The sequence below is a fragment of the Lissotriton helveticus genome, chromosome 7 (genome assembly GCF_964261635.1).
Source record: "Lissotriton helveticus chromosome 7, aLisHel1.1, whole genome shotgun sequence".
In the NCBI taxonomy this organism is placed as follows: Eukaryota; Metazoa; Chordata; class Amphibia; order Caudata; family Salamandridae; genus Lissotriton; species Lissotriton helveticus.
This window is the reverse complement of record NC_136068.1, coordinates 1,824,691,939-1,824,715,930: the sequence shown is the minus strand read 5'-3', so window position 1 is coordinate 1,824,715,930 and position 23,992 is coordinate 1,824,691,939. Positions and strand designations below refer to the sequence as shown.

At 46.2% G+C, this 23,992-nt stretch overlaps 1 protein-coding gene across 3 annotated transcripts in view; it reads right to left on the bottom strand.

Annotated features, from left to right (window-relative positions):
* The window catches only part of LOC144770818 (uncharacterized), a 220,203-nt gene that overhangs the window by 21,043 nt on the left and 175,168 nt on the right, over window positions 1-23,992 (bottom strand). For all 3 annotated transcript variants that reach the window (XM_078655586.1, XM_078655587.1, XM_078655588.1), the window contains exons 6-7: window positions 13,559-13,700; window positions 11,376-11,485 (exon numbers count right to left, since the gene is read on the bottom strand). In XM_078655586.1, coding sequence (XP_078511712.1) covers window positions 11,395-11,485; window positions 13,559-13,700 — 233 coding nt within the window. In that variant the 3' untranslated portion in view covers window positions 11,376-11,394. The remainder of the gene's footprint in view (window positions 1-11,375; window positions 11,486-13,558; window positions 13,701-23,992) is intronic.

The following is a 23,992-nucleotide window of genomic DNA, read 5'->3' as shown; positions in this document are numbered from 1 at the left end:
ACCATTTGAAACATAAGTAGGAACACATGATGTGCCTTTATTTAATGCATTTGTCTCTTCACGTGATAGTATCCTTTTGGAGATGTTCCCTATTAGGTTACACGTTTCACTACCCGCTGAGGTCTTCCGCTTGGTTTTTTCGTGATTTTGTCCGCACCTGGTTCGTCTCTTCTTTGTTCTGTCGATTTGTCGGGTGGGAGGTTGTGTGATGGGCCTTCCTCTAAAAAAGACTGTTTCTCAGTTGTGATAATCCCTGATGTGGAGGCCCCACTGGTTGTTTGTGATTCGTTTGATGGAGCTGTGGGTCTTTGCAGGGTTAGGTCTTCGTCAGGTACTATGCTTTCTTCAGAAGATGTCTGTTTCGTGTTTTTAGTGAAGAACCTTTTCTGGGCATATGCTTCCGCCCACGTATACACTTCGTCCAGCTTGTAATCTATCGTATCTCTAGGAAATTTTCAGATTTTGCGATCGTGTACTTCTTTTGCATGGTTGTCCAACTTATCATTTAGGTCCTCCAAGATTTTGCCCCAGTCTTCTGCTGATATGTTTCGAGATAGCTCTTCTTTAAGTTTGAAAATGTCCTCCTTCAGGTCATTTAAGATGAGAGATAATTCCTCGATAATAAGCAGTATAAGGTCCAAAGAACATTTATTTAATATCGCGTACCTTTTGCTCATAAAGGTCTTGTTGAATTTAAAAAGCATTGGCTTTAGAGCAATTCGCAAACCGCGTGGTATCCGTTTCACTTTGTGATATTCAATTAGTGTAGTGGCATGAAGACGTTGGTTGACTTCTCGTCGCATTGTGTACTCTAGTTGTCTCAGCATTTGTGTTGTGGTGCCCGCCGAGGTACTGAAAGTACGGACTTCCGTGATCAAGGAGTAAATGGATGCTACTTCCTCATTGCTGTATGCTTTGATTTCAGCCTGATTCAAAGTAAGATTAGCTATATCGTGAAATTATGCCATTGTGTGGTGTGATATTGAATGTGGGTGCTGGACTAAGGATGGGGTTTTGAGACGTACTACACTGTTATTAGACCTGCACTCCGTCTGTATACAAGAATTTCAAAACTACTCAAAATTATATTTGGTAAGGGAGTCCCCTGCTGTGGGTCGTCCCCACAACCCTGTCTGAAAACTGCTCTGCCTAGGCCTGGAAGACTCCAGGTCTGCAGGGTGCTCTACCTTAGTCCCGGAGGGTTTCTTTCTTATTATACATGTGTGTATGACAGTTAATTCCAAAGTTTGTGAAAAATGTAACCAATTAAACAAAAATTGTATTCATACAAATTTGTATTTTATTTTTTTAGCGTGCAATACTTGTCTTGATTACACCCCACGCATCTTTCATCCACCACCAGACATTCTCTGCCTCTTTTCCCCACTCTTGCACGTTCTTTTCCATCCATACTTTCTCCTCTTGTCACTTTTCTTCTCTTCCTTCTTAATTCCCCCTTTTATGCTTTCTCTCTCGTGCTTTGGGTGAAAGTCTGATGAGTAAAAATATGTGCTGGTCCCCAAAACTTAGTTCCGGTGTGCCACTCCTGAAACCAGCGGCTCAAAATAAGCACTAAACACGTCTCTAATTTGTATGTAAAAAATCGTAATTATAACAGGAATAACTCAGAGGCCCTGTGGCATGCAGTCCAGTGGAGCACACACAGCAAACCAATTTAAGGCCATCCCGGTTTCTTCTCATAAGAACCCAAATCAATGTAAGGGGTGGTACTGCTGAAAAAGTTGTGGGATCTTTTGCCCTCACATCCTGAGTAAGTACAAATGTATAATCCTTGAAAAGAAACTGAAATGCCATAAAAATGCATAACGTGCACAGAGATGGGTTCATTAACTAAGCTGACAGAGCACAATAAACGACTATGCTAGTTCAAAGGTGTATATGAAGAAAATAATTTATGGGAGTGTTCCCAGAAGAAGCAATCTTCAGTCATATTCATACAAATATCGCTTTCTGTCAAAGTAAACAAACACCCAACACAAACTTAAAAAGGTGTTTTTGTCTGTGGTATGCAAAACAAATGCATACCAGTCTGTGTGTCAAAATGACATTGTGACCTTGTGGTTCTCTGCGAGGGCCAAGCACATATCAGACAGGGTGTCAAGTGTACAAAAATCTAAAATTGAGATTTTCCAATGGCCCTTTTCATCGAATCGCAATAGGAAATCGCAATTGCTAAAGTAAGAAAATGTGCATCTTTTAAATAGAAACTCCTATGAGGTCGCAAATCGCCCTACCTCATGAATATTAATGAGCTAGGTTGCATTTTGTGACCCATTTGGAATCGCAGCCTTCACAGGGATGGAACCCTGCTGAGGTAAGCAGACCACCATGTCTGGGATTGCTTTTATATGAAGCAATCTCTTATTTTCTGTAAAGACAAATGGGAGGAGTTTAAAAAGAAAAAAAATTAAGTTTGAAGTTTCATTTTTTAAGAGTAGGCAGTGGTCCATGGGACCACAGCCTGCTCCTAGGAAAAAACATTCCATGCTTCAAGCTAGAAAGGGTCCCACTGGACCCCTTCATATTTGTGAATGGGTTACCACCTTCTTCAAGGAGTCGGTAAAGTATTCATGTTTGGTGACCGGACTTTGGTCTTGCAACATTAATAGATCCCATTCAGATTCGGTATTTATAAGGGACACCCAAAACACCCCACTTCCAAATATTGAACTGCAAACACAAATTGCAATTCGGTAACATATTACTGAATCACAATTTGTGCTTTAAATATATGTAAAAGCAATATAGAGCCGGAAACAGCCCGAGCAGGCCGTTTCTGACGGCAAAAATGCTTTGTACATAATGTATCTTCTACATTGAGGCCAGATGGGTTTTTTTGAGACAGCTTTCGTCATACAATACTGGGTTATTGTGGTGCATTTTTTGAAGCATTAAGTTTGAATGGTCAGAGAAGAGTCTAAACAGACTCAAGTGAATGAGAATTCTGTATAGCGCAACTTCTACGCAAAAAGGGCGTCTTGGCGCTCTGGCAACAAAGGCTGAAAACTAGGGAATAGACTCAAAAAGTGAAAGCTACAGTGAGCTGAATAACCAGGTCTTGAGTTTCTTTCCAAATAATAGCTCAGAACCTGAATTGAGGATATCAGGAGGCAGTGCATTTCAGGTTTGGAGGTCAGAAAGGAGAGGGTATTCCATCTCCAATACAGGGTCTGATAATGCAGGGAGTACAAATTAGATTGGTAACTTCAGATCTCAGACGGCGAGCTGGATGGTAAGGCTGGATACGTTTTTGAAGGCTAGTGTGACCCTTACTAGAAAGGCACATGAAAACCATGCACATATCATTAAAGACAAATCACATCCTAATGAGTCACAAGTGAAGCTCAATTTGAGGTACTGAGAAGGGCTGCTGGTGAGGTATGAGGTATATTTGTAATTAAGTAGGGAGCAGAGCTGTGAACTTTTTGAAGCTGTGGGTAGATAGAAGACAAACCAAAAGAGTGGCCAATCAAGAAGTGATTAGAGCATATACAACAGTCTTGTCAGTGGAATTCAGAAGGAGCGAAATAATTTTTCTAAGTGTCCTTGTAAAAGTGAAGCATGTGACCCTAACTTTTTACACAAGAATACAATAGACAGCTTCTGGCCAAAATTCACACTTAGGTTCCTGGCAGAGGAGGAAAGTACAGCGGGCTTCCCAGAAGGGAAGGCCACCACAAATGTGACCACAAGGAGGTTTGCTTTCCAAACAAGAGGATTTTGGTCTTCTCTAAATTTAATTTGAGACAGTTATCATTCATCCATTTGGCTACATCTGGCATTCAAACCCACAAACTGGGTGGAAGAAATAGTCAAAATAAGTTTTACTGATCTATTAGTGGCAATACTATTATGATTTTCACTTTGACCCTTGTGATATGAGTTAACATTGAAACAGTTACTGTCTCATTGAGGATAAAGTTTGTCCGAAACATAAGTTCTGAAAGAAAAAAGGTCTCATGGTCCAGTTTCTTAGGTATGAATTAGTGAGTGTACAAGTCAGAGAGTCCATAGACATACTATTGTTATCTTAGAATCTACAGCTATATATGCTAAGAACAGATGCATACTGGGTAAGTAGCATTTTCCATTCGTGGCATATGAGCTGTAGATCATAGGCGTTAGTATAGAGTAAATAGTGTTATTAAAACTGCCTTGCCCACGCTAGCTTGTTTTTTTACTATCACATCAACACAATAGTGCTTTGTGAATGTGTGTGGTGTAGACCATGTTGTAGCCTTGCAGATGTCTTCTAAGGGTATGTTGCCTAAGAATGTCATAGAAGCCCCTAGCTTGCGTGTAGAATTGTCTGTAGAGGGAACTGTTAAGGTGCATTTAGCTTTAAGGTAGCATATTTGGATGCACTTAACTATCCACCGTGCAATACCTTCTTTTGAAATTGGATTGCCTTTATGTGGTGGGGAAAAAGCAACAACGAGTGGTTTATTTTTCCTAAAAGATTTGGTTCTTTCAATGTAATAAAGTATCGCTCTTTTTACATCTAATGTGTGAAGAGCACTTTCTGCTACTAAGTCAGGTTGCGGAAAAAACACTGGTAACTCAACAGACTGGTTGAGATGAAAGGCAGAAACGACTTTGGGTAAAAATTATTTTGGGTTAGTCGTAAGAACCACTTTATTGCTGTGAATTTGCAAAAATGCTTCTTGTATAGTTAGTGCCTGGAGCTCACCAACTCTTCTATGAGATGTGATGGCTATAAGGAAGGCTACCTTCCAAGTCAGAAACTGTAGTTCGCATTTGTGCAAAGGCTGAAATGGCGTGCCCATGAGTCTTGAAAAGACTATATTAAGATTACACACAGGAGAAGGTGGAAGTCTAGGAGGAATGATTCTTTTGAGTCCTTCCATAAAGGCTTTAATAGCGGGCACACGAAACAAGAACAAGTGTTGTCGGTTTTGTAGGTAAGCCGCTATTGCAGCAAGATGCACTCTTACTAAGTTAGCCCTTTGTAAGTGTAACAGATAGCAAATTATGTTTTAAATTGAAGCATCAAGCAGATTGATTTGATTGTTATTACAATAAATTACAAATTGTTTCCATTTTGCTGCGCAGCAAGCTCTTGTGTGTCTAGCCTCTCTAATGACGTTCATACAATCTGGTGGTAGATTAAAGGTAGCCAAACTAGGATTTCAGGTGCCAGATCACAAGGTTGAGTTGACTGGGATCTGGATGCTTTATGTCTCCATGGTTCTGAGTGAGAAGCTTGGGGGAGAGGTGTAGTTGTTGATGAGGAAATACTGATAGTTCCAACAGTGTTATGAACCATGGTTGTCGAGCCCATGTGGGAGCAACTAGGATCATTGTGAGAAAATATTGATTGAGCTTTCGAACCACTAATGGAATTAGCGGGAGAGGTGGAAAAGCGTAGGCAAATATCCCTGACCAATTGATCCAAAGTGCATTGCCTTTGGGCAATGGGTGGAGACACCTGGACGTGAAGTTTCGGCATTTTGCGTTGAGCTGTGTAGTGAACAGATCCATCTCTGGGAAGCCCCACATTTGGAAAAATGAGAGAAGAACTTGAGGGTGTAGTTCCCATTCATGATCTGTTGTGTTTGACGACTGAGCAGACTGGCAATTTGATTGTCTACTCCTGGGAGATGTTCTGCAAGGAGATATATTTTTTGAGGTATAAGGTTCAACGAGGGGTTATGAGAGTGTTCAGAAAAGTTTAGGCGCTCTACTGGCTGGTTTTTCTTGTGAAACAAATACTGAAATTGATTGAATAAACACCTTACGAGTCAAAGACATTGGAGTTTGATCCTATCCTTTCCATCAAATGAATACCAAACTTAACTGTTGAATATATATGCAGGTTGTGTGCGCTTGACATTGTGTTCTTATTTTTTGAGGTATGGCCCATTTCCATATGCTTTGAGCTAGGCGTGAAAGCTGTAGAGTGTGTCCCTCCCTGCTTTTGTATGTAGTACATCTCTGTCATGTTGTCTGTACGAACGAGGACAACTTTGCCTACTAGATGTATCTGAAAAGCTTGGGAGTGCTAGAAAAATTGCTAGCAGCTCTAGATGGTTTATGTGGAGTTTTCTTTGTTGTATAGTCCACATGTCCTAAATGGTATGTTTTTGAAGATGAGCTCAACAACTGGTGAGGGATGAGTCTGCTGTGAGCACTATCTGTGGAACCGGGTCGATGAATTGCCGCCCTTTGGAAAGCTTTTGTGTATTCCACCACTGCAGAGAGCGATGAGTGCGGCTGTACACCAACACCAGATCGGTTAACAGACCTTGAACCTGGTTCCCCGGACGTGCTAAACATTCCTGTAGGGGACGCATTTGGAGTCTTACGTAAGGAACAATTAGAATGCAAGATGCCATCATTCCAATCAACTGCATAAACACTCTGGCTAGTATAGAGGGAAGCAGTTGAAATTGTGATATTAGGGTTTGCAAGTTGCGTATTCTGACTGGGTTGGGGTACGCTAGAGATTTGAAAGTGTCTATTGTGGCTCCTAGGTACGGTTGCATGTTGGAGGGTTGAAGATGAGACTTGGTGAGGTTGACAGTGAATCCCAAATGGTGAAGCAGCTGAACTGTCTTGTGAGTGTGGTGAATGCAGCTGTGCTGTGACTTGGCTTTTATTAGCCAGTCATCAAGGGAAGGGAAGAGGTGAATGGTTTCTCTTCTTAAATGAGCTGCGACTACTGACAGACGCTTTGTGAAGACTCTTGGTGCTGTAGTTACCCCGAATGGGAAGACTTTGAATTGGTGTAATGTTGTCCGTCTACCACGAACCTGAGATTATTTCCTGTGAGCTGGGTGAATGGGAATATGGAAGTAGGAGTCCTTTAAATCTAATGTGGAAAGAAAGTCGGCTTGCTGAAGTAATGGGAGCACCAGCTGAAGGGTGATCATGTGGAAGTGGTCCGACCGAATGTAGAGGTTAGCTTGTCTTAGGTCCAATATGGAGCAGTCTTTTTTCGGAATCAAAAACTATAGGGAGTATACTCCCGTCCCCTGACAATGTAATGGGACGGTTCTATTGCATGTTTGTCTAATAGAGAGAGGACTTCTTGTGTCAACAGGGTGAGATGTTCTGGTGACATTGCACACTGCCTCGGAAGGATTGTTGGTGGAGTACTAGTAAGTGCCAGGCAATAACCATGGTGGATAATTTGTATTACCCACTTGTCTGAGGTAATTGAGTTCCAGACAGGTAGGAATGGTGAGAGTCGTCCCCCGACAGGAGTGGCATGATCGGGGGTAATGGAGGGAAGTCACTGTTTATTGGCAGGTGAAGTGCGGGTGGTGTTATCTCGGTCTCTGTAGCCTCCTCGAAAATATCCTCTGGAGGATTTAGATTGGTTGTTCCCTTTGTAAGAGGAGGAGGGATTTTCTGACGACAGTATTTTTGAGCCACTCCGGTAAAAGAAGCAATAAAAAGAGCCCCAGCTAGAAGGTAGTTGTAGGGCTCCCATGGATTTTGCGGTTTCGGTGCCTTTAATTTTTTCTAATGAAGTATCTACTGATGGCCCGAAAAGATGCTCTTTATCAAAGGGCTGATTAAGTATGGAGGATTGTATCTCCTACTTGAATCCAGAGATGCGAAGCCACACGTGTCTCTGCAACAGTATGCTAGTGTTAATAGAACGAGAAGCTGTGTCCGCTGCATCTAGGGCGCATTTTATGGAAATGCTGGTGATGAGCTTCCCTTCTTGACTGAGGTCGTTAGCTTTATTTTTATACTCCTCTGGTAAATGCTGCATGAGCTTTTCCAACTCATCATAGTGTTCCCTATCGTTGTGTGCCAACAGACCCTGATCATTGGCAATATGCCAATAATTGGAGGCTTGTGACGCTACCCTCTAGCCAGAGGCATCAATAAGTTTAGACTCCTCATCCGGAGGGGGCGTCGCCTGTAGTTTGAGAGTTAGCTCTTTTGCGGGCGTTAGATACAACAAAAGAGTCTAATGGTAACTGACCTTTTAGTTATACAGCGTCTTTGAATACCTCGTCGGTATGCTTTAACATACCTTTCAGCATGGGTAAAGTGTTATTAGACCTCTGTGAGTGATATTGGGCAGCCCTGTTGATAAGTTGTGTAAAGCCAATGTTATCAACAGGTGGGGAAGGTCTGTAGGGATACAGGTCCCGATAGTTAGGATGGTCTGGATCCTTATCAAAATCATCTCAGGCATCAGTGTCCTGTGGTATGTCTGGATTGTGAGGGATATGGTGATCATATTCCCCATTCCAATTCCCATCTGTGAAATCATCATCCTGTGTCTCAGGTGACATTGGAAGTGGTGAATTTGCTGGTGTAATTAGAGAATTGAGAGGAGATGGAGGTATGTGGGGGAGGTGGGGGGGGGGGGAAGTGTTAGGTGTTAGTGCCCATATCTCTTTTGTTCTTTAGAGGCATAGGGTCATCCTGCGGGAGGTCTAACTTCAGTTTCTTAGGAAGGTCTAACTTCAGTTTCTTAGGAAGAGTAGCCAGAAGGTGTCCTGTTTTTGGGTCAATACTAAGTCTGTTTTGTTTTGGATCCATTGTGTCTTCGGATGGAAGTTCTTTGGTAGGGGTATCTGTCCCTTTCGGAGTGGATTTCGGCATCAAGGAACTGGGCTCATTGTCTTTAGGTGCCGAGTGTTTTGAATCTGAATGCTTAGTTTTGTCCATTTTAGGCTGTGGAGTCTTCGGAGTGGTGTGGTTCGGCTCCGAAATCTTAGGCGCGGAGGTTCTGGGCTCAGAGCTTTTGGGTGGGGTGCGTTTTGGCTCCGAGGATTTAGGCTTGGATGACCTTGGTTTCAAGTCTTTTGATCTGGAGGATTTCGGCTCCGAGGTATTTGGTCTCAAAGATGTTTTCTGGGCAGGTGGCGTGGGAAGTGGCACATGGTTGTCCTTATGCTTCGGTGCCGAAGGTATTGGTTCGGCCCCGGACGAGGGCCGGCTCGAGCCCGAGTTGGAAGGCTTGTGTTTTTGTTTCATAGCCGGGCTAGAGGGCGGGGCATCTGAAACTTTTTTCTGTGTCGAAAGGAGCTCGAGGGTGATACGGGAGCCTTATGTTTAGTTTTAGTGGGTACAGTGGGATATGTACTCACGGTACGTTGATCTGGGGTGAGGTTCAGGTCTTCTTCCATGTCGGAGTCAGCTTCGGACAGGGAGACCAGCTCTTCTTCTTCTTCAGCTTGTGTGGCAGAACGGTGTTCTTCTTCGCCAAAGATGTCCAGTACGGAGTCGCTGCCACGTTGCATCTTGTGACATTGCGCCCGATGATCAAGGATGGTCTTCTTCGATCGGAACGATCAACAGGCATTGCAGGATTTTTCTTCTTGTTCCGGGGATAAGCACAGGTTGCAGACCTTGTGTAAGTCGGTGCGTGGAAACTTAGCACGACACCTGGGACATAGTTTGAACGGAGTCTGTTCCATCGACTGTGGTGTGGTCCGCACGGGTAAGCCCGACGGCCCGCCTCGAAGTTCACGATCGAAGGTTTTAACGTCTACACGATAGGCGTGGAATGGGAAACCCGATTGAAAGACAATACCATCGAGGGTAGAGGATTGCGTGTCGAAGAGGTTTGAAAACGATAGCAAACCAGAGCGCAGCAATACACATCCGAACCCGATGATGGAAAAATACAATCTGGGGATGGAGTCAATGACCATGCTCACTATCACCAAAGGGAGGTGTCACCTACCTCGTGACTACAAAGACTTCTCCGAAGAAAAACAAAGTTAAGACATTCGGGCCCAACATCAGATGGTGATCTATGCTAACACATATGATCTACAGCCAGTTCTATATGGGTTTGCCCCCTGGCACTGCATTTGAACAAGATAACAAAAGCCACCAGTCTTGGACCATGCAGTCGGGGTTCAATCACGGGGGACTTCAGACAAAAGAACCCTCGCCGACCCGGAATGAGTCAGCGACAAATAGACAACAGGAAAATTGGCGTCATCATGGCAGACGCCTCACCCACAGTGACACTGAGGAGCAGGGCATAACAGAAATATGACAAAACTCAACAAACCGAAAGACAATGCATCTTGATAAGTAGCGTTATATCTCCCTCCGAGTCCCATAACATTGATTGAAAGCAAAATTGATAATACACCGGGTGCCTCGGTGGAAACTACAGGCACGCGGTACAATACAACATATATGTGATGGCACGGACTCCAAAGAGACATCATGCTCCCCCCAATAACAAGGGGTAGCGTCTTACCTGCAACTTCAACCCTGCGGTGATGACATAGGCACTCTACTTGGGACACTACTGCTTGCTTTGAGCTAAGGAGCCCTACACTAGGTATGGAGGAGGGAATGGGAGGGGCTGGAAATCGCTCTTTCTTTCTGAATATATAAAGTCATTCTCAAGTCATTCTCATACACCAGGAGCTTCCAGTGTTTTTTTTTCATTGCAAGGTCAATGTTCATTTTACAAACGGTGCTCAAATGGCACTCAAACAGAGGGAGGAAAAACACGTCATCAGTCTAAACCGGAGGATAACATAATATAAACAGAGTTAGGGTCAGTGTACTGCTGTATAATGGGTTTTAGGAAACATGACAAAGTTATTCTTCGCATGCTCAGGTATGAAATATCGACTTTCGAGAAAATTAAGCTGTAGTATTCTACACCGAACATTAGATTACAGAAATTTGCAGTGCAAGCGGCAGAACCTATAAACCAGAAGTATTGTAGACTGAGGGCAAACTCTGAACTCATGCATGCATTCAGGCTAAACGAGGGGAAAGATGGAAAATACTGGACATGCTATAGAGCACTGGGGCATTATGGGTGACATCGTCTGAGGGACATAGAAGTCTGCCATTGGAGCAGTCTAACATAAGTTTACTTTTTGTAGAGCATGTTTCTGAGCCCAACCACCAGAAGCCTGAAGCTGCGCATGGTATACATTTAGAAAAGTTTCACACTACAGTGTTTTCTAAACACTATGACCGACTTCAACATACAGGAGTTAGCTTCATATCTGTAAAAAAAAGAAGAGATCGGACCTAGTGTTGTGAGGCTACACTTTTAGTTCTTAAACTACCACTCCACCATCAGTCCAACCATCTTCTCCCAAGAATCAAATCATAAGTCTTGGACAGTCCTACCACCTCTCACCAGCAGTTACATCAGCATCATCAACCCTTCCACTGTGCCCTCAACCACTACTATGGACACACAACCTTCCCAAAGAACAAAACCACAAGTCTTGAGCTGTGCGCTCTACTTTTGGGTTATAGCCAATAGCAGAGTGCATCCAACCCAATAAGTAACAGGCCACACATACAGATTATCCTAGAGAGCCCAACTCACACAGAACATTGCCAGTGATGTAAACACACCACGGCGGGCACCTTACCATGCTCTGCGTCCAGCCATCAGATGACCAGGGGCTGAGTGTCTCCAACCCTGGAGGGGAGCGACTCCTGGCTCCCCTTGTAGATGGGGCTCCGCTGCTCCGGCTCATCACTGAAAAAGAAGTCAGAGAAGATGTCGAATTAAAGCCCTGAGCATCCACCACAGCCTAGGGTGGCCAACACTTGGGAACTCTACAAGGGTCTTCTTCCGCCCAATGAGCATACATCAGAGAATGCTGCATATCTAATCAAAGCCAGGGCACAAAGAAGAGATAATGCCTCTGTCAAAGTGGGAAGGGAGGATTTAAACCATATGAGACTGTCCTGGCAGACGAGTAGAGATCATGGAGAAACCAGATGAGACCTGTCCATCAAGGTGGGAGCATGCTAGAGCTGAAAAGTGAACATGGCCAAACAAGAGGAGGGATGATACCCATGAAAGGCCACACACGAGGAGAGACCTCTCCAAAACAGAACATTTTAAAGAATATTACAGTAAGGTTTATTCTTTTAAGACACAGCAACTCTGTGCCATTTAACACTGCTATTTCTAACAAGGTCATAGGAAAAGTCTCTTCTTTTGGCCATTGTGACTAACTTCTGGGTGCATTGTGGGTAATCTGTGATGTAATGTTCGCCACAGCGGGGCGGGTGGGGGGGTTGTAGGAGTTCCTGAAAGTGAGTACAGCTTACAGTAGCAGAAGAACAGGCCTTGGGGTTCACCTGGCCCTGGAAGGATCTGTCATCACCAACAGGTCATCAAAGATTCTGCACACACTACAGCTCTAGCTGGGGAAACATCCTTTACAACGCAACTTTTACAACGCAACACCATTACGACGCAACTTTTACAAAACAAGTTATTGCAACGAATTGCGCTGGGGGGCGCTCTAGGATAGGGAATAGTTTAATTACCATCCAACACCTTCCCTACTATCCACGGGGACTGGAGTTGGAATAGTAAATTAAACTATTCACTATCCAGCGCCCCCCCAACGCAAGTCGTTGTAATGACTTGCGTTGTAAAACCTGCGTCGTAATGGCATGCGTTGTAAAAGCATGCGTTGTAGTGTCATACATCCCTTTAGCTGTGGTGACATCACAGATTCCAATCAGTGCATTATCAGCTTCTCAAAATGGCCTCCATGTACGGCTGCCATGCCTCTAGTGCTGCCAAATGAGGAGAGTCATTGTCAGGGGTGACTATTAAGCATTTCTGTCAAATAAAGATGGGTTTATATAGCCTGAAGAGCTTCACTGGGACACCCACAGGGCTGCAGTTTGCATAGGATAAACCTCAAAAGCTGAACTGGACTCTTCTGTTCTAGTCACAGGGATCAGGTGAGTTACACTAACAGGAAGTGTGAGAAAGGAGAAAACGGATGGCAAAATAGGTCTTGCCCAACTGGACTAAAAATGGGGCGAGTCCCGACCCTGGCAAATAACCAAGGGAAGAGGTGAAAACAGGCAGGAGTATTTCACAAGACAAGGCTTAAGACAAGTTAAGTAAGTGTATTAAGTGTCGAAGAAGTGAGATGAAAGTTCAGTAGCTGGTAAAACCTCATCCCATCAAACAGCCAGGCGCAGGAATGTTAATGGAGGGAAGAATGTTTTTTGGGGAACTTGTCATGGGGGTGATCATGGGAAACAGTGAAGCACAGGAAGGTCTCCTTTGGGGTCCAACTAGATTGGGGTCGGACAGCTTTGGTGATGGCCACAGACAGAATGGCCTCCACGCCTATCCTTTGATCACATCATAGCCCACCCACTTGGACCTCCCATCACTGGCCCCTAGTGAAGGGCACCCACATCAGCACCCATCCTCAGAGGCAAGGTCTCCATCACCCCACAGGCCCAGGGAGAGAGATGCTGTCCTATTAGCACCTATAAACAGAGGGCATGACCTTCACCCCTGGTTCGCGTGGGCTGTACTCGCATCAACTCTCACCTGCAGATGGCAGGACAGCATGGAGCAAGTACTTTCATCATCAAGTAGCCAGAAAAGGCAAGGCCTCCACCCCTGGTCCCAGAGAGGGTGTACCCGCATCAGTGCTCACCCACTGATGCACGACAGCCTTCGCCCGTGCACCACTGGTGCGAAACATACATTCAAGTCCTATCCACATATGGCTCCTGGTTCTGGGTGGGGACTGAGAAGGGGTCCCTGGCTCTGGGCAGGACTCACCTTGGTGCCTTCTTGCGGTTGGCCATACGTCTTTTGATCACAACGCTGAGCACCAGGATGATGAGCAGCAGCACTGCGGCCGGGATCCCGATGAACATGGCTAATAGCCCAGAGGTGGAGGTGGGCATAGCGCGCCAGAACTCTGTGTGAGAAAAATGTGAGTGTAAGCCTCGGTGGAAAGATATACGCCCAGACGTGCACTGACACCCACTCAGGCTCGCGCCAACAGTCACCCAGGCTCCCACTGAAAGCCACCCAGCCTTGCACAGATGCTCACCCAAACCAAAGGTTAGAGGGACGTTATAGTTAGTCTGACAATCCACTCGTACAGAACCAGAGAAATTCCGCCTTTATAGTTAGCAAAGCCAACTATAACTCGCGCCCCCGCAATGCACTGCTTATGAACTCACATATTACATCACTCATGACATGGTCAGGGACATCACTGATGACATCTCAAATGACATCACTGATGACATCAGTGATGACCTCATCCAGTGACTGAGTGTTCTTTAAAAGTTTATGAGTGTTCAATATATATACCAAACTGTACTGGTGAATCAGTGGGTTTTTGAGTGACTATATGGATGACTCAGTGGGTGTGCGACTGACTGTATAAGTGAGTGATTCAGTGTCTCAGTGAATGTATGGGTGAGTAATAGGTTGTGTGAACGTGTGCATCTGCCAGTTAATGTCTAAGTGGTTGTATGAGTGTGTTAGTGGGTGCGTGAATGGCTATATGGGTGATCGATTGGTTGTCAGACTATGTCTATGGTTGTCTGGGTGTCTGTTTGTGGGTGAGGAGGTGTGGTACTGCTGTATGGATCAGTGAGTCATTGGCAGTATGGGGTAAAGTTGTATGAGTGAGTGAATGTCTATATGGTTGTGTCGGTGTGCATGTGTCATTATGGGTGAGTAAATGAGTCCGTGAAAGGCAGTATATGTGAGTGACGGAGTATATGAGTGATTGTATGCTTGAGTGAGTGAATGTGAGATTGGCCATATAGATGAGTGTGTGCCTCGGTCAGAGACAGTATAGCAGAGTGAGAATGTGTTCCTATTTGTATGAGTAACTAAGTAGGTGGGTGTGTAACTGTTTGGGTGAGTAAATGGCTGTATGATTGACTGTATGGGTGAGTTCCTACAAGCTAATATGCAGCTCCCTTTGCCCAAAAGCCATTCTGCTGCGCTTCGTGGAAGCAGGAGCATTTTCTATGCTCTTGCTTCCATGAAGCCAAGCAGTGATTGCTACAGCATGGCAGGAGCACTGCTCTAGCCATGCCATAGCAAACTACAATGTCCCCGGTGCATGCACCCTGAGACATTGCTGGAGCCGGCCCTGGGGGGTGGCGGTCCCCAGAGCCATGGAGGGCTCCTGGAGGGGGCCACGCAAGGCCCCTGCCATCTCCACTTTAGCCCCAGGGAGGTGGTGGTACCCGGGGCTGTGTGAGAGGGCTAGAGCCCCCTCCACACTTCATTTTTAAACATATTCCTGGGAAGGTTGAGGTCCCTGGGGCTGCATTCGGAACAGGAGACCCATCACGCCTTTAAAAAAAATTATAAAGCCCCGGGGGTGTTGGTCCCCAGGGCTGCAGGGGGTCGTGTGCTCCCCGCATTTAATGACTATTTCCCCGGGGAGGTGGCGGTCCAGGGGGTTGCGGGGCCCACCGTGGGTCCCTGCATATCTATTTCAAATTGCCCTCAGAACCTGGACCACCTTGGGACTTTAAAGAAACTAAGCACGGGAGATAGCGCTTTGTTTTTTTTAATAAACATTTTCGGCAGGATACGCTGACCCAACGTGACTCCTGCTGAAAATTAAAACAATTGGGTTTTTTGCCCCGAGTCCCTGTGGGACCACCTGAACAGGCCTGTGTGCCAGGGTGTTTCGGCCCTGCCCCCTTTCTTGTTTTTAATCCTTTTTTTTTACCCTTTTTCTTGTGACTCGGTTGGACAGAGTCACAAGATAGCTGCCAACACTTTGTTGGCAGCCAAACAGATTGCAGGGTATATTTATATATCAGAGAAATTTTTAATTTTCCCAGGAACTATTGAATGGATTTACACCATTTAACTAAAAGAGTGCTTTCTGAACCAAGAGCTATCCTTTTGGCAAATTTGGTGTCAGTTCAGCAGTAGCCGTGTCTAAAGTTTCCTATGGAAATTATCTTGGAGAAAACATGTTTTTGGACCCTTACTTTTTCTCAGTCCCCGCTTGACGAATCACTCTGAAACTTTAAACACAGGAGCTGACCGGCCGCCCCATTCGTTTTTAAAAAATTTGCAAAGATTCGTCAAACGGCGCCAATGATATTGGGAAAATAAAACAAGCATTGGAAATGCAATAGGGCTCGCATTAGGAAAGTTTGAGCTATTGGTCTTATACATTACATTTTTATTATGTATGTATTATTTTTTAAAATAGCTAAATTAATAGCTTTGTCATTTACAATGCCAATAGTTATAACTTTCGCAAATGTGACACCTATAGCATTTGTAATGCAACATGTTTTATATTTACGGGACTTAGATGCATTGATATTACAAGTAACAATTGCTTTTAATTTTTTTAAATACTTAATACTTAAATAATTTATTTAATTTGTAATGGCAATAGCTTAAACTTTTGTAAATAACTTTTGGGAAGATTATGTTAAGTGTTTTGTATTGTGACGAAAATCCAAGAACAGAAGTGAAATATTAACATCTTTTTTTGATTTGTAATAAAGCTTGAAAACACTTGAAACATTGAAAGAACATATTTGAACCAGTGATGCTGTAGTGGTGCTGAGTGATGCTGTGGTTTCGCTGAGTGATGCTGTAGTGGTGCTGAGTGATGCTGTGGTTTCGCTGAGTGATGCTGGGGTGGTGCAGAGTGATGCTGGGGTGGTGCAGAGTGATGCTGGGGTGGTGCAGAGTGATGCTGGGGTGGTGCAGAGTGATGCTGGGGTGGTGCAGAGTGATGCTGGGGTGGTGCAGAGTGGTGCTGCGCTGGCGCCGAGTGGTGCTGCGCTGGCGCCGAGTGGTGCTGCGCTGGCGCCGAGTGGTGCTGCGCTGGCGCCGAGTGGTGCTGCGCTGGCGCCGAGTGGTGCTGCGCTGGCGCCGAGTGATGCTGCGCTGGCGCCGAGTGATGCTGCGCTGGCGCCGAGTGATGCTGCGCTGGCGCCGAGTGATGCTGCGCTGGCGCCGAGTGATGCTGCGCTGGCGCCGAGTGATGCTGCGCTGGCGCCGAGTGATGCTGCGCTGGCGCCGAGTGATGCTGCGCTGGCGCCGAGTGATGCTGCGCTGGCGCCGAGTGATGCTGCGCTGGCGCCGAGTGATGCTGCGCTGGCGCCGAGTGATGCTGCGCTGGCGCCGAGTGATGCTGCGCTGGCGCCGAGTGATGCTGCGCTGGCGCCGAGTGATGCTGCGCTGGCGCCGAGTGATGCTGCGCTGGCGCCGAGTGATGCTGCGCTGGCGCCGAGTGATGCTGCGCTGGCGCCGAGTGATGCTGCGCTGGCGCCGAGTGATGCTGCGCTGGCGCCGAGTGATGCTGCGCTGGCGCCGAGTGATGCTGCGCTGGCGCCGAGTGATGCTGCGCTGGCGCCGAGTGATGCTGCGCTGGCGCCGAGTGATGCTGCGGTGGTGCCGAGTGATGCTGCGGTGGTGCCGAGTGATGCTGCGGTGGTGCCGAGTGATGCTGTGGTGGTGCCGAGTGATGCTGTGGTGGTGCCGAGTGATGCTGGTGTGGTGCTGAGTGGTGCTGTGGTGGTGCTGAGTGGTGCTGTGGTGGTGCTGAGTGGTGCTGTGGTGGTGCTGAGTGGTGCTCTGGTGGTGCTGAGTGGTGCTGTGGTGGTGCTGAGTGGTGCTGTGGTGGTGCTGAGTGATGCTGTGGTGGTGCTGAGTGATGCTGTGGTGGTGCTGAGTGGTGCTTTGGTGGTGCTGAGTGGGAGATGGGGAGAGGGAAAAAAAGGAGAGCAGGGAGAGGGAGAGGGTAAAGAGATGGAGAGAGGAGAGAGAGGGGGAGAGAGGAGAGAGAGAGGGGGAGAGACAGGGAGAGAGAGAGACGGAGACGGGGAGAGAGGAGAGGGAAGAGAGGGAAAGGGAGAGAGAGAGAGAGGGTAGAGGGATAGAGGGAGGGGAAGAAGAGAGGAGGAGGACGAGAGCGAAGGACGGAGGGGAGAGAGAGGGGAGGGAGAGAGGAGAGCAGGCAGAGGGGGAGATGGGGAGAGGGAGAAAAAGGAGAGCAGGGAGAGGGTAAAGAGAGGGAGAGAGGAGAGAGAGGGGGAGAGCGGAGAGAGGAGAGAGACGGAGACGGGGAGAGAGGAGAGGGAAGAGAGGGAAAGGGAGAGAGGGAAGTGAGGGAAAGGGAGAGAGGGAAAAGGAGAGAGGGTAGAGGGAGAGAGGGATGGGAAGAAGAGAGGGGGAGGACGAGAGCGAAGGACGGAGGGGAGAGAGAGGGGAGGGAGAGAGGGAGGGAGAGAGAGAGGAGAGCAGGCAGAGGGGGAGATGGGGAGAGGGAGACCAAGAAGCGAGTTCCTTCTGCAAACTAGCTTGAAAAGCCAGAGCTCGGGGTATGGTGGGTTGAGTCTGCACGGGCACACCATGCCGAGCAGCTGCAGCCCTGGCAGGGCTCTGAGGCAGCGTCTTCTGCCCTGGAGAGACGGCCGGGTGAAATAAGAAATAGAACAAGACGGACATGCGGACTGTCAGAACTCCCGTCAGCCTTTGATGTAAAACACATTAAGAGGCATTCGCTGTCCTCATCTGCTTGGAGCTCTGGAGCTCTGGAATAAGACAAGAGGGTGGGTGCGAGCAGTTCACGGTCTGCTGCTAACATTGCCAAGCACAGGCACAATGAAAGGAAAACAAGGAATGCGAATGCGCGTGTGAAAATGCGCTGAAACTAAAAAAATAAATGTTACTAAATTCGACTAAATCAAGACTCTTGGGGGCGAACTGGCGAAGCCCTTGTGAGTAGACTTGGACATTTCAAACTCTCTATTCATGTTAACGTTTGGATATTTTCGATGGGAGCATAAAAGGTGAAACTGAAAGTACGGCCGGCGCTGGGAGGAGAAATGCAGAGCGCACGCTGAGAAGCTTGTGGGAGGGGAGGCTGGGCTGCCTTTGATGTGGTAATGCGAGGCAGGCAGGCGGCTGGTGGCATTGTGCACGCGCTGTTTAGGGCTTGCGCTTGCGCAATGACCTAAAAAGCACATGGACTGCATGGAATCGCCAGTGGTTAAACTCTGGATAAGCCACTATAGAGCTTCGCCAGCTATGCGCAAGCGCATCTGCAGGCGAGCCCTAAAAACGCTATTTGAATAGTTTTCCCTCGAAGAAGGAGGCAAAGTCTCCAAACTTTACCTGCGGATTGGAGCCTGTAGGAGAAGAGTTGGGTTGTTCATTCGATTGTAGCTTGATGAACTTGAATACCTTTCCAGGACGATTTCTAGCGTTATCGAATTCGTTTCTAAAGAAGTTTGCTTTTGAGATTCTGATGCGTTTACAGTAAGTGCTCCTCAATGATCTCAAGTGTTTAAGGGGTTCAAGGGATGGGGACAATCTAGAGGATCGTTCAGCTAGTCTGAGTTTACGTCTTTCTGCATTTAGGCGGTCATTGAAGCATGGTTTGGAATCTTTGGTGGACAGTCTATTTAATTTTAATGGTGCTATCGTGTCTAGAATGTTCAGCATCGAACGGTTGTAATGGGCTGTGAGGTCATGCACATCTACCATTTCCAGGGGAGGTAGGAAGACATTTTTGGTGAGGGATGTTAGATTATTCAGGATGGCACTTTACAAGCTCCTTTTCCAGTGTTCGGGTTTCTTTAGTTGGGGCTTTTTAGTCGTCACAGATTTTATGATAAGGAAAGCGATGCAGTGGTGATCTGTCCAATAACAAGGGATGATGGATTCCAGTTGGATGTTATTACTCTTGGCAATAATAATGTCCAAAGTCACCCGCAAATCGTGGGTAGGTATGCCACAGAATTGTGTCAAGTTAAGGTCAGCTAGGATGGATTTAAGGCGGTTGACTGCTGGGCCATTCCAGTGGAGGTTGAAATCTCTGATGAAGATCTGGGTGCAGTGTTGTCCTGCGTTGGTAGAGATGATTTCCATTACTTGTTCTATGAATATAATGTTATCTCCTTGTGGATGGTAGATCATGTGCAGTTTGCATACTGGATTAGTATTATTCAGAATACAAATGCATAAGTATTCACATGAGCATAGGGCAATTTTGTGTGACTGTTTCACGGTGTATACAAGCAATACCTCCGCCTCGCTTACTGGGTCGATCGTATCTTATAATGTCGTGGTTAGGTGAAACTAGTAAGACTACGGTCATTGAGTAACATGCTTGTCAAGTACGGTTTGGTGTCCTTGATGCTTATTTGAGTGATGGGCACTTGCTTGAGATTGGACTTATTTAAGGTCCTGTAACTGAGCCTTGGTTCTCTGTGTTGGATCTAACAATCATTTGTATTTGGTCTACATCCGTAGAATTATATGAGAGGAGGAGGGTGTGGATTACACCTTTGGAAACAGGCTCTTTGAGTATATTTGGGCCGATTGCGGGTGTTGGGGTAGGGTCTTGGTTTCTATCTCAGCTGGGGAGAGGCTGAGAGAGTTGGGGTCCCATTGGTTGTGGGGCATGAAGGTTGTCTAGAGCAATGTTTTGTGTCTGGAACGTGAATGTGGCTATTTCTCACATATGTTTTGTAGTTCCGTCAGTTTTTTGCCAGCTCAGACGTGATGCTTCTTAGATATTGAAGGTTTGTCTTAAAATAGTTGTAGGTCTTGTGCAAATTTGGATTCTACTGTTGTGTGAGAGCAAGAGGTTAAGGTTTGGATCCATAGGCCTGGAGAAGGGAGGAGTGCTCCAGACTACTGTGTTAGAAAATTGCTGGTCTGGGAGAACCAGCTGGGTGGAGGTCGGGTGTAGATGGAATGGGGCGTGAGGAGGGGAGGTGGAGAGCTGGGGTTATGTTGGGAGATATTATTCGGAAGTGGGCTATCACCCATCGGGGGTGAGATCATTGAGGCCAAAGCGAGTGCCTTAAGTTTATTCTAAGTATCCATGAGTGTGAATTCAGCCATTAAGGGGATCGTATGTTTATTTCCTTGGCTGTGAGTCCCTGTGTTTCGCTTTTTTAGCAAGGTAGTAAGGTGGCAGTCTAGTTTGGAGATTCATGTATAGGGATTTATGTTACTCAGAAGGAGGTGGAGGGTTGGTGTTGTGTGTGTTGCAGAGCATGGGGGAGAAGCTGGGAGCCCTGGGTATGAGGGGACATCACCGTGGGTTCCTGAGGGAAGCCTGCGGGGTCTATATAGCCTTGTGATGGGGCATGTTCCTTACTAGTTAAAAAAAATTCTAGGATTCAGTCTGAAGATTGGATAAGGATGATCCCGTTCTTGTATAGGGATATGGTTACCTCAGCTCTGCAAGCGAGTGAGGATACCAAGAGTTTGAACCCATGTGGAATTTTTCTGGAAACAGTGATCTGGAGCTGAGAGAGCAAGGCATTCCCCCATTGTGCCCTTCTTTTAGTGCAGAAAATAAGATACTTTTTCTTTTTTTAAACAGAAATACAGGTTAGAATTTAGCATGTCTGGGTTGGATTTGAGAAGTTTTCGTTTTAGGCTCTTTGATGTTTTTATTGTTAGATTAGGGGAATATACAAGTCTGAAGGAATTGCAGGCTACCATGGGTCACAGATGCTTTACTTGAGGCTCAGATCAAGTTAATTTGCTCACAAGCTGATATGTCAGGTGTTAAGGGGGTGCAGCCAGTGTAATTTCAGCTTGTACTAATTGTGAGTGGGAAGACTGTGAATAGAAGAGGTAAAAGGAAGTTGATCAGTTTATGGCAGGGAGCATATTTTGACCATTCCACAATTGCCGCATCAATAGCTGCAAGGGGGACCAGTCATAATAGTGTTAAGTCCTTTTTTCCTCTCAAAGAAAGAACTTCAGTGTTGAGTCCTTCTTTACTTTTACAGGGAAAGCACCATGTCACCTAGTCCTAGCCTAGTTTCCTTGAACTGTAGTAATTGGAGCTATCTTGGGGTGAACCCTTGTGTTTTTGCGAGGGTAAGTAGCAGAAAATGGGTGAATTTGTGGGCTTTAGATGAAGCTTCCTTGGATCCGTTGTCCCAGCTGCTAAGGAGCTCCAAGAACGAGCCATGGGGAGCGTGGGTATGAGCATGTGGGCCCGCTGCTGGGCAGAGATGTTTCCGGTGTAGGCAGTTGCCCCAATGGGAGGGAGGAGAAGTGGCTGGATGCAGATGGATTCATTTGAGCGAGGCCAATCCAGTTAAGTTTTGCAGGCCGCAAGCCGACTCACTCTGCAAGGAAACAAGCAGCTAGCGGATTTTAACCCCTTCCCAGCGGGGCTAATTTCCCAGCGGTCCGGGGAAGGGGGGAGGGCGGGGAGATGGGGGGAGATGGGGGGAGATAGGGGGAGAGGGGGGAAAGGGGGGAGAGGGGAGGGAGAGGAGTGAGAGGAGGGGGGAGGGGGGCCACTCGCGGTGCTCGTGACTAGCTCAGCTAGTCATGCTGCGGAGCTGAGCTCGTCTCGACTCCGCCCACTCAATGGAATGCCCCGCACAGGAGTGGTATTATCCCCGTGTGGGCATTCCGCGGCGGTTATGAGCACAGCTCCACTGTGCCTCATGACGAGCTGAGCTCGTCATGAGCACCGAAAGAGTTAAGGTTCAGTACTGCGTGAGCAGCAACAGTCTGGCAATCCCCTGCAAAACAGGGCTAGATTGAGGGCTGGTCACGTGGGAGCTCTGACACTCGAACGCTAAAACTGGATGGCAGAAAAAAAACATCTGAGGTGGAGTTTTTGTCTTGGTGCATTGTGGACTAAAGGTGAAGTTGCAACAGGTTTTTCAACAAAAAAAACAACTTGCAACAAAAACAACCTGCAACACTTGGTGCAATGTGGAATAAAGGTGCAGCTGCAACAGGTTTTTCAACTCAATAACAACTTTGAACAAAAACAACTTGCAACCGTCCAGACCCAACACTAGATGGCAGGAGTGTGCAGAGCATATGCATTATTTACAGCTATATAGTTCTGGAAAATGTGAATTCCTTTATGCTGCAAATTAATTCTGGCAAAGACAGAACAGGTTTCATAGATTAATCATGCTGGACACCGGGACTTGTCACCCGAGAGAGATGGTTAGAAACACATTAAATAATATGGGATAAATAAATTATATAAAGGTTAATTTTTTAATGAAATTAACTATCTTGAGATAACTTCATTAAAACAAACAAATGCAAATCTTTAGGAAAACTCCAGAAAGGTACAAGTTACATTCAAGAAAAAAACAAACGTAGGTATGGCCTTCTCTTAACATAAATAGGCCAAAAAAATGATGTCAGATTTTTACCATTAACTTTTTACAAAAGTGTGGTGATTGGTTCAACGTAAAAGCCTGACATATTTCTAAATGGCCACTGTACCCTCCTTTTCGAACCCATCAGTGGGCATGATATGCTTGCCAAATACCAATCCACTTTCCCCCTTGCACTAACTAAAAGTAATCTTTCTGGACACTATGTGATTGGATGCTCAAAAGTGGGATTTCTAGAAGCACAAAAAATGACATCAGCCAGCTGGCTGATGTCATTTTTTGTGCTTCTAGAAATCCCACTTTTGAGCATCCAATCACATAGTGTCCAGAAAGATTACTTTTAGTTAGTGCAAGGGGGAAAGTGGATTGGTATTTGTGGCTGGGCAGACCATCTACACAGAGAACTTACAAAATGCTCGACCCCCTAGACACGCACTTTACAAATCCTGATATCATGTAACACAACATGTGTGTTTTGTAAGGCGCAGAGTATCTTGGAGCAGAATAACAAATGTTCATTGTTACCCAACGTAATGGTTCTCATTTTATCGACCTCAGAAGGATGAACAGCTGAGTGGACCCGCCGGGGTTTGAACCGGTGACCAGGAGGTCAAACACAGTTCCCAATGATATGATTTGGTATAAGATAATTTTATAGAGAGCGCATTATCCAAGGGTGTCTTAGCGCTGAGCAGATCTAAGCTAACAAAGGTGCAACGGGCTAAGGGAAGCCTGGATGACTCCGCTAATTAAAGTGGAAACAGCCAGGTCTTTAGCTGCTTTCTGAATCACTGCAGGGTCGGCTGCGAGTGGATAGCAAGGGGAAGGGAGTTCCATAGCCTTCCCCCTGAAAGGCCAACGTTCGGCCGCCCCAGTTTACTGTATTGATTCTTGGACCGTGGCCATAAACGCAGAGCTAGATCTAAGATTTCTGCTTGGTGTGTACCACGAGAGTCGTTCTAGGAAATACAGCAGGCCTGTCGTGTGAAGAGCTTTATGCATTCGGCATAATGCCTTGAAGGAGATCCTCTTCTCTACAGGCAGCCAGTGAAGGCCATGCAGTCGATGGGATACTGGT